The 10,662-nt window shown below is 29.8% G+C and overlaps 1 protein-coding gene across 1 annotated transcript; it reads left to right on the top strand.

Annotated features, from left to right (window-relative positions):
• The first annotated feature begins 6,078 nt into the window (after positions 1 to 6,078).
• On the top strand, positions 6,079 to 8,847 carry RABA1G (RAB GTPase homolog A1G). The gene is made up of 2 exons (XM_011040604.1): positions 6,079 to 6,420; positions 8,061 to 8,847. Exons 1-2 carry the CDS (start codon positions 6,200 to 6,202, stop codon positions 8,485 to 8,487), a joined length of 648 nt encoding a protein of 215 aa, XP_011038906.1. The 5' UTR covers positions 6,079 to 6,199; the 3' UTR covers positions 8,488 to 8,847.
• The last annotated feature ends 1,815 nt before the right edge of the window (positions 8,848 to 10,662 follow it).

Raw genomic sequence — 10,662 nt, 5'->3', positions numbered from 1 at the left:
AATGCAGGCCTATAACATAAATGAAAGGATTGATTGATGACTTGAAGAACATAAATTGCAAGGATAAAGAGATGGCCAAACTTAGAAAAGAGATGTCGGTGCAATCCAAACCGGAACACTGTTCGGTAAATGGGTCATATCTGGAGCTATATATCTCAGATTTAGGTCCAATTTATATGGATGGAAAGGTAAGACATAGGCCTACAACTTTCATATGGAGCCCAAGATCTAAAAAGGCCATTATCAAGTCCAAATTATAGCAACAACAAAGAAGCCCGAATCTGTCTTCCAGCCCGAGCACTGTTCGGTATTTTGGCCATATCTGGAGTTCTAGAAGTCCAAATGAGCTGAAATTTTTACACAAGAAAGCTGAGACAATTGCCTACAACTTTCATGTTTGCAACTGGCTCCAGTTTTGACGTTATCAATGACGTTTTGGGCAGACAAGAGAAGATAAGGATTGTCACCAAGTCAAAAGTTGGTCACCCACTTATCAATTAGTCATCAAATCAATAGTTCCCATTTTTGGCCTATAAAAGGAGGCATTTGCCATGCATTTAGGCATCTTGGTGTTCAGATCAAGATCATGCTCTTCCTTTCTCTCTTTGTATTTTTTATGCTTTGTTTTCATTAATATTAAGTTTATGCCTTTCATTTCCTTTCCTTTACTTAGTTAACTTTTATGTTCTTATTTTGTTTATCTATTTTGCTTTCTTTCATTATGTCTAGCTAAGTTAATTATGTCAAGGTGAAAAGGTTACACTAATGGTGTAAGAATAAGTATAATGTAAACTTAATATGGACTTTAATGTTTGATACTAACATGTTTTATATTTGCTATCTTGTTCACTCTTTAATACTTTGCTTGTTAAATGACTAATCTTGATTTATGTTGTATAACACTTGGTACAACAAATGCTTGGCACTTTCATAGCCCATAATGTATGGTATAACCGACACCTGAGCTATGAAAGGAACTTGATTTGTTGTTAACATAAGTTATAATCATGAATGCTTGACGAGATTTACAAGTATTAGCATTAATTACAATTAACCTCCTTGTGGTTCGACCCCGGTCTTGCCGGGTTATTTATTACTTCGACACTCCTGCACTTGGGAGAAGACATCAATCTTTTGATCGTGTCAGTCTCCCTCTCTTTTTTCATCTTTTTTCATCCCAGTCTACCACCTTTTCTCCCCTGTAAATACAAGGGAGAAAGGAGACCTGCACCCCTGCCCAATCAATGGAGCCAGGGTGTAGGGTGGTCAGGACAACCACTATTCAATCATCCCTCTATCACTTTAGGGACACCTCTCTCCCTAACTTTAACACGTGGAATGTTTTTGTAGGTGGAGGGGTCCTTAGTCGGCATCTTTTTGAGTCATCGAGGAAAGGGGAAGGCAGTGAAAATAAGAAAATAAAACCTTCTTCTTGCCTTGTTTTCTATGCGTCAAAGGAAAGAAAAAAGGTTACAGTGTCGTTCAAAAAGGTACCATTTTAGGCTTTTCTTTTTATTTTTTGAAATAGTGTATGAAATTACCCTATTTTGACCATATTAACTCTCAAAAATTATAATTTGAACCCAGAACTTCAATTTTCTCCAATTAAAGCTCAAATTGACTTCAAAATCAATTTTTCTTGCAATCAAACCCTCCATAAATTCAATCAATTCTTCAATAAAATTTAATTGAATCCATAAATTTTTAATTCTTAAATTAAATTTTTTTTATCAACATAGCTCTCATCAGTCAATAGAATATTGACAAATTTTAATCTTGTATTTTTTAACCTTCTCAACCAATTTTTAACTATTTTTTAAGCATTTTGACATCCTCTTTTTAGTGTTATATATTTTTTTCCAAATAAATTTTGATTTGTTTGCATTTTTCTCCTTTTTTTTTATGTGGAGATCCAAAAATAAATTACAACAAAAATGAAAAAGAAATAAATGAATAAGGAAACTGACTTTTAGTAAACTGGTTTAATCAGTTTTTCAGTTTTTTTGCTCATCCCTAGTTTTTCAGGGATTGGCTAATTAGATTTCCAAACTCTATACTTAAAAGGGGATTAGCATATATTTGCAGCAGAGTTTTGGAGTCAATAATGGCTGGATTATCAAGTACCATTTATGATCTCTCACCCACGTGTCTACATAATTAACCACATGCTACAAAACTCCAAGACCGAGATTTCGACGTGGAGAAAAGCAAAAATAAATCCATCCTGTTTTATTTTTTTTATTATTACTAATATAATATTCAGGTCAGTGTATTTTAACTAATGTAATAAATTCTAAAATTATTTTAACATCTATTTTCATGTGCAAGAAATGTTAATAAACTTGTTTTTAAAGGTTTCCAACAATGAGAAGATTATTGTTAAAGGTCTAAAATAATAAGAAGGTACGAGTTATACATATTTACCTGTAAAAGAATAAATTTTATTTGAAGTTACAATTATTAATAAACTTCAAATACATTAAATAAATATAAAACAACTTTTTTTAATATTGGCCTTAACTTAAAGATTTACATAGAACTACTTTAATGAGTTTGTTGTTAATTGAACAGAAAAGAAATTAGAACTACTTTAATGAGTTTGTTGTTAATTGAACAGAAAAGAAATTTTATAAGCTGATATATTATTATATGATACGAAATAAGTATTTAAATAATGATATAAAATATTTGATAAGGATCTGTTATTAAATAAATTTAAAATTAATAAAATTAATAAATATATTTATATAAAAAATATAAATAGAGGTTATGTTATTGTATATTTTTATATAGATGGCATACTAATTTTAGATAACAATAATTATATAATTATATTTACTAAAAAAATATTAACTAATAACTTTAAAATAAAAAATTTAGGTATTGCAGATATTATACTAGAAAAAAAAATGATAAGACTTTAGATATATTAATATTTTTTCAATCTTATCATATTTAAAAAAATCTTGATAAATTTTTTAAAAGTGAAAATAGTCCTTTTAATAAACCAATAGACATAAGTGTACAAACAAATAAAATATTATTAAATAATTAAGAGTATGCTGTAAAAATTATATATCTCATACTTATTTAGCAAACATAGTAGATTTACCAATAATTTAAATATAAATAATTAAAATTCAATAAAAAAATATTATTCCAGTATTTGAGATGCATATTAAATTACTTAATAATACTAAAAATATATAATGATATCAAATTAATATCTAATATTAAAAACCTGAATTTCATTAATAAATATGTTTTCAAACTTGTAGAATATCTATGTCTTGAAAATCTTCTAAGCCCTGACATAAGATGAGAATAGCTAAACTTTTTTTAAGGCTGATTTAAATATGAATTTTGACACAATTTCTTCCGAATAAAATGGAAATCACATATTTTTTCTCCCAGCTGATTAAGCTTAGATGAAAATCAACAATCGTACTTTAGATGTAAGAGTGATAAAATTGATACCACATTTAGGCATCAATTAAAGGTGGCTCGTCGTTACTCTTTACACTACAAAACCTGGCATTGTCCATGGAGTTTTAATTATAAAATAATTTTTTAATTATAATTATAAAAACTACTATAATATCAAATACCAAATAAAATATTATATCTAAATAAAATTTTTTTCTATGTGGAAAAAATTGGAAAACACGATTTTCCAATTTCCCCACTTAAAGCTAAGTTTAGAAGATATTTTCTTATTTTCTCTAAGATTTTCCCATTATAATTTATGTATCTTTGAGTGAGTGTTTGTTTTTATGATTGAATTTATTTTTTAAAATATATTTTGTTTGAAAAAAATATTAAATTGATATATTTTTAGATATATTTTAATGATTTTAATGTACTAATATAAAAAATAAATAAAAAAATTATTTTAATATATTTTTAATTAAAAAATATTTTTAAAAAGCACTCACCATCAAATTACAACATTACAATTTGATGGTTTTTTTTTTTTAAGATAAACATGCTTTACTTATTTATTAATTTAATAAATATCAGCTTATAAGTTATATCTAAATAGCCTAAATATCTTCTAGGAGTTGATTTGGTTATTAAGGAGGTTGACTCCTCCATTCATTGACTTCGCAGGTTTCGATCTCCGGTTAAGTACCTAGAAAAATTATTAAATTCCTTCTAATATATCTGGTCTGTATTAGCCTAGGTTGATGTATTTATAGAGTCTTTGAATATGTGGTTATTTACATGTTTTTTTAAAAATTAAATTTGTTTTGGTTAAAAATTAATTTTTTATGTGTTTTGATTGTTTTAATGAGTTGAGTTTAAAAATAATTTTAAAAAAATAAAAATTATATTATTTTGATATATTTCGATATAAAAACACTTTAAAAAATAATTACAATTATATTTCCAAAAAAAACCTTAAACCAACATTTATCATTAGGAAAAAAATTATACTTAATACAATATATCATATCCATGTACTACTTTTTTATTCTTTCCCTAGTAGTTAAAAAAAAAATATTTTTATGATAAAAGAATATTTTGGTGTTTTGATTGATATTATAACACAATAATGTGGTGTGGTGGAACAAAAAAATATTTTAATTTAATTCTAACTAAAATAATCACATTATAATATCAAAGATGCATCTAAAAATATTTTTTAATAGATATCATACTCGCACAATGCTGCAGGCTTATGATATGTTTGTGTATTGTCGTGGATTTATAGAAAAAATAAAAAAAAATGGCGAAAAACGATTGCAATTCACAATATTTTTAAGAAAAAAATTACAAAGTTAAATTCTTAATCAAATTAATATTTAAAAAATAAAATGAACAAATAAAATTTTGGAAATAATCATAAAAAAAAAACCATGCAGGGAAATACTATAGTAATTTATAGTGTTTCATGAGAAAATCTACAGTTGTAATTCTTAACCAATTCAATATTAAAGATAATAAAATTGATAAAGATAATTTTAAAAAAATCATGTGGAAAAATACCGTAGCAATCCACAGTGGTTTAAAGGAAAAACTATAAAACTAAATTATCAACCAACTCAATATGAAAAAATTAACAAAGATAATTCTAGAAAAAAAATCATAAAAAAATAAAAAAACCATATGGAGAAATACTATAACAATCTATAATATTTTAAAGAAAAAAACTACAAAGCTAAATTTTCAACCAGCTCCATATTAAAAAAATAAAATCAACAAAAACAATTCTAAAAAAACACAAAAAATTAAAAAAAAAAAGAAGAAGACAAATTTGAAAAAAAAAAAAGACAACAAAAAACAAGAAAAATATAGGGAAAGTTAAAGCTAAATTCTCAACCAGCTCAATATTAAAAAAATTTGACAAAGATAAATTTGAAAAAAAACATGTATTGAAATACTATAGTAAAACAAAAATCATATGAAAAAACATTGTAGCAATCCATACTATTTTAAAGAAAAAAACTACGAAGCAAAGTTGACAAAGATTATTTAAAAAAAAGTTGATAAAAAAAATATGTAGGAAAATATTTTAGTAATTCATAATACTTTTTTAAAAAATTACAGAATAAATTTTCAAATAGTTCAATATTAAAAAAATTGATAAAGATAATTTTAAAAAAATATAAAAAAATAAAATCTTGAAAAACAAATATAAAGCTCTAAATAAATAAATAAATATAAGAAAAAAAATAAATAAAAAACAAAAAAAACATATGGTGCGGGAAAAGCTACAATAATTTCCCACTCCTTATAGATATTGTTATTACTGTTGTTGTTGTTTATAATTGTTTATAATTTGTATAATTAATCTCCATGTGATTTAATCCTGGTTTTGGTGAGTTATTTATTATTTTGACATTTTTATACTTAAAAAAAAATATTAATATTTTCATCATTTCATGGGAAAAGCTACAATAATTTCCCATTCCTTATATAGTATTGGTAATCAGCTTCTGAAAAATAAAATAATTGGACGGTAAAATGAACGGGAAAACAATTTGAAGGAATAATAAATGGGCCTAAGAGCTTTAAAGCCAGCCCACATCCCAACTGTATGCTTTGCTTTTTACAGGAGGGCATGGACATCCTTTTGATTTATAATTGACTAATGACTGCTTGCCTCTCTTTGTGTCAAAGCGCAAAATCTGTAATCTCCCAACTGTACCAGGTTCAGAAGCAAAGTTAGGCTTACAAAACCTTTCGTCTCTTGAAAATGAGTGCGTACAGAGCAGATGAAGATTACGACTATCTGTTCAAGTTGGTGTTAATTGGAGACTCTGGAGTTGGGAAATCGAATCTCTTATCTCGATTCACGAGAAACGAATTCAACCTGGAATCCAAATCCACTATTGGTGTCGAATTCGCTACTCGTAGCATCCGTGTTGATGACAAGATTGTCAAAGCCCAGATTTGGGACACTGCTGGTCAAGAAAGGTTCACTTTTTTATTCTACTTTTCTTTCATTTCAAATTCATAACTTGCTATATACTTGAGATCTCTTTGGTTGCAACATGGATTTTACTGGCTTTGAAATAATGGGATTTGTGTTTTGTAGCTGGTTCAACTCTAAGCTAAAAGATTTTTAGTGTTTTTTGTACTAAAGGTTTGGATTTTTATTTTTTTAAAAGGGTATTTTTGGTTTTGTTGAAGAGAGGTGGATCTTTGATTTGGTATAGTTTGAATTAGGATCTGAGATATTTAGCATAGACCCACTTGTAGTTTTTCTTTTCTGGTTATTCAATTGGGATTTTGTTCCAAGATCTTATTCTTTCTAATTGAGGCTTAAGAGGGTATGTATACTCAGTTATTTGAAACTCTACTTGCAAGTTGAAGATGAATTCACAAGAGTTGTTATACTACGCTGATGCTTTTGATTCAGAACATGTCATGTCTCTCTCTAAGATCGGTGATATTTTGTTTCCACTCTTGTCTAACGTATTTAAGGAAGATTGCATCAAATATGGAAGAAACGAAACGTTCAGCTTCTGATATATGTTGCCTATAGGAGAGTATTGAGCAACTGTGTGTAGGTATTAGCTTATGAGTGGACAACTTTAGCAATACGTTACTAACCTGTAGGCTTTCTACTTAGAGATCTTTTAACTGCGGGAAGACACATTTTTTTGTCTCGCCATCATGCTCTGGATGAGTCTCGAGTTGAAGATAATGTTTAAAGATGTTATGGTGCAGCTAATTAGTTTCTATTTTATTATTAAAGGATTTAAGATTCAAGATTGTTTGAGGTTAAGCATAGCAAGAAAGTCATTTGAAGGTACTTAATGGCTACTACGGAGGCAACTTGCTTCAAAATGTTAGGAGAGTAGCTTTTCCAGTTAAATATGGTGGAAGTGTATGTGATGCCCATTACCGAAGCTGGCATATGTTTGCATTTGTTGTAAAAGCAACGTCATTATTGCATCATATTAGCCAAGAGGCTTCAATGTCTTACTAAGAAGCTGATTTGGTACTGAAGACAGACTTATAGATGTGATGCAGTGAAATTGTGAGCTATATGAAGTCTCAAAATTCAAAATATTTTTGCCTAGATGTCTGGGAAGTTTTTATTTTTTTCATACCCATCAAAATACAAATTGGTATTTGGAATCCTGATGTTCCTTTGTCACGTGACCTTTTTGATTTCGGCATGATCTCTTTTTATCATTATTCTTTACCTTCTTTTTGTTTGTTGTGGATTTTCTTGGGTTGGGGGGTTGTAGTGACATTTATCACTTCCTCTAGGATTGGAGCTGCAAATGGCTCGTGAGCTATGTCTTCAGCTTCCAAGCTCAAACAGTGCATTTGGTTCACTCACCTTCACCATCTGGTTGCTGAACATTATAGAAGAAACAATAAAAATGAAATGCAATGCGCACATTTTATTGTTAGTGTCATTTGGTGCTTGGGATAGACAAGCTCTGCATTTTTTTCTTGTTATCTTTGTCTTTATAACAGTATAAGTTGAAATTAATAACAGTAAACACAATTAGCTTACTTTCGTTGTTAATATCATCATGACTCTGAATCTCTGCATTCTGAAACTTGACAGTGATTGTTATCTTTATGCTTTACCATAGATACCGGGCAATCACAAGCGCATACTACCGAGGAGCTGTCGGTGCATTGCTTGTTTATGACATCACTAGACATGTCACGTTTGAAAATGTTGAGAGATGGCTAAAGGAGCTGAGAGATCACACAGATGCTAATATTGTGATTATGTTTGTGGGTAACAAGGCAGACCTGCGTCATCTGCGTGCAGTTTCTACTGAAGATGCCAAGGCCTTTGCTGAGAGGGAGAACACATACTTTATGGAGACATCTGCTCTTGAGTCTCTGAATGTTGAAAATGCTTTCACTGAAGTGCTAACCCAAATATATCATGTGGTCAGCCGCAAAGCACTTGACATAGGAGATGATCCAGCAGCCTTGCCCAAAGGAGAAACCATCAATGTTAAGGATGATGTTTCAGCAGTCAAGAAAGTTGGTTGCTGCTCTGTTTAAACCCAAGTGAGAGGATGCAGTGGACAAATACTCCAATTCTCTGCCACCATGAACTCAAGACTTCCTCTTTTCAAGTCACGGTCCCTCCCCAAATTTTGTCATTGTCACAGTCATAATGGGATGGACGCTAAGTTCTTAGAGTTTGTAGTCTGATGAAAATGTCTGCATCTTCCAGGATTTTAATTTTTCATTTGATGCCAGTTTCTTTATAGTTTCTCAAGGCTCGTATCTCATATGTCTTTAGTGATATAGCTTTTGTTGTATTTTATTGCTCCTAGCATAAGACATTGTTCCAGACAATTTTATTTCTGTACTTGATTGAATGATTTTTATGATACAAACTGATACTTCCTATAATTATATTTGTGTCCACACGATCAAGGAAATCTTGATGTTCCAATCCAGTTTGTAATTGTTTAATGTTGGAACTTGATTACAAGACAATTAGTTCTGTAATGGTTCGTATGAAAAAAAGTTCTTCCCATGGGTAAATCATACATATTGTTGCTACATGCAGTTGTGCCCATATAATTGTTGCTTGCAATGATATGAAGCAGCAGCCAAAACAGAAATTTGGAGAAGGCGGTGCAAAATAAGAGATCATCTTTCATTATATTATCATTTGGTGTCATAAGAAAAGAGGTAGTGAATGTGTTTCGAGCTCCTCCCATGTCAACAACAACAAGAAGAACGGGAACGGACGAAATCTTAAAAAAGAAAAAAGTAATTTCTTTCAATCGTCTCTATTTTCAAGCCTAAAACTTGTCCTTGCAGTACTCACAAGCCTTTTCCAACATCTCTTTCTTGAAATCCCTCGATCTATCCATGTCGGCACCTATGTCTTTCCCATCAACATCCTCAATTAAGCAATGCAATACATTTAGCTTATAAAGATATTTCAATTTCCCATCTAAGACCATAATCAAAGCCTTGCTTGACAAGGTAGAGTCAGAAAAGTCTAAGATCCTAAGTTTAGGGAAGCCTTCTACAATAGCCAACACTTCTTTCTCAGTAATCTTCCCATGAAATGCAAGCTCACCAATGTTGTTGCAGCAAATAACCAATTGCGATATGAGGTGCAAATGCAACCCTTTATCAGGGGATAATCTAGCATGAAAAACCTTAAGCTGCTTCCAATATAAAAGCAGTATGTATATTGGTGAAACCCTAGAAATTGTATCACAAGGCAGAACAACACATGAAACATTAGGCGTTTTTTCAGCTATGTTTACGCGGGAAATATATAGCCACCCAGCCGCTGAACCGATTGATGGCCAGTCTGAGAAGATGGGTGAATCTCAACTGCTGTTCTTCTTCGTTGAGCTTGTCGAGCAAACGAAGGTCAAGTATGGAGTTTTTGAAGAGGGTGTCCAAGGTCACTGAAAGCCACGCATGACATACACGAGGAAGAAGAAATAATTATTCATGGAGGCTTAGACATGAAAATATTAGAGATAATATGGAGAAGTTTAGGTCTTCCCATGATGGATTGCTGCTCCTGGTCTCCTTGTTTTTCTTCACGTGGGCTGCTTTTATTTAAATCTCCATGGCTGCTTGATTAATTAGGGTTTTGAGCAGGGGATCATTTGTGATTAGTTACTCTGGGTGATTCTGTATGTGAAGCATATCAGAAGCTTTTTGGATCGGTAGGAATTTGAACTGGGGAAAATAACATGTTCATAAAATTTGAAATCGTGTACTTGGTCAATAAAATAACTCCTCTATGCAATAAATATGATATTATCCTAAAGAATTATTTTAATTAAAATATATAATTTATATTATTTTTACATTACTAAAAATTAATTTTTTATGTAATATTTAATTATTATCTTGAAATAGAAAAAACCAAGATAATTGAGACAAAAAATATATTTTTTATATTTTAAAATTAATAATTAAAATTCACTCTAAAACTATCCTAAAAACATATTTAATCTCATGTATTCACCTTTTTTCTTCCAACCAACCGTGTTTTTATTTATTTTTTATATTCTAAAATATTAACCAAACACAGCAAACAAACAAGAAGATATGCCACCGTGATTACTCAGTGCCTTTTCTTTTAAAAAATAAAATAAAGAAATAGGGAAACTTTATATGTATAAAAAAAGTTATAAACAAAGATCTTAATTGTGATGAGTAGTTTGGATGAACTGGCCATGTAAATTTTTT

Source organism: Populus euphratica, unplaced genomic scaffold, assembly GCF_000495115.2.
Source record: "Populus euphratica unplaced genomic scaffold, PopEup_1.0 scaffold47.1, whole genome shotgun sequence".
Lineage (NCBI taxonomy): Eukaryota > Viridiplantae > Streptophyta > Magnoliopsida > Malpighiales > Salicaceae > Populus > Populus euphratica.
The sequence above is the reverse complement of the archived record's forward strand: the minus strand, read 5'-3'. Positions and strand labels throughout refer to the sequence as shown.

Bases quoted from the DNA above. Each gene is read 5' to 3' on its own strand.
- RABA1G (XM_011040604.1), top strand. From the start codon at position 6,200: ATGAGTGCGTACAGAGCAGATGAAGATTACGACTATCTGTTCAAGTTG. The intron at 6,421-8,060 runs GTTCACTTTTTT...GCTTTACCATAG, and splicing joins GACACTGCTGGTCAAGAAAG to ATACCGGGCAATCACAAGCG.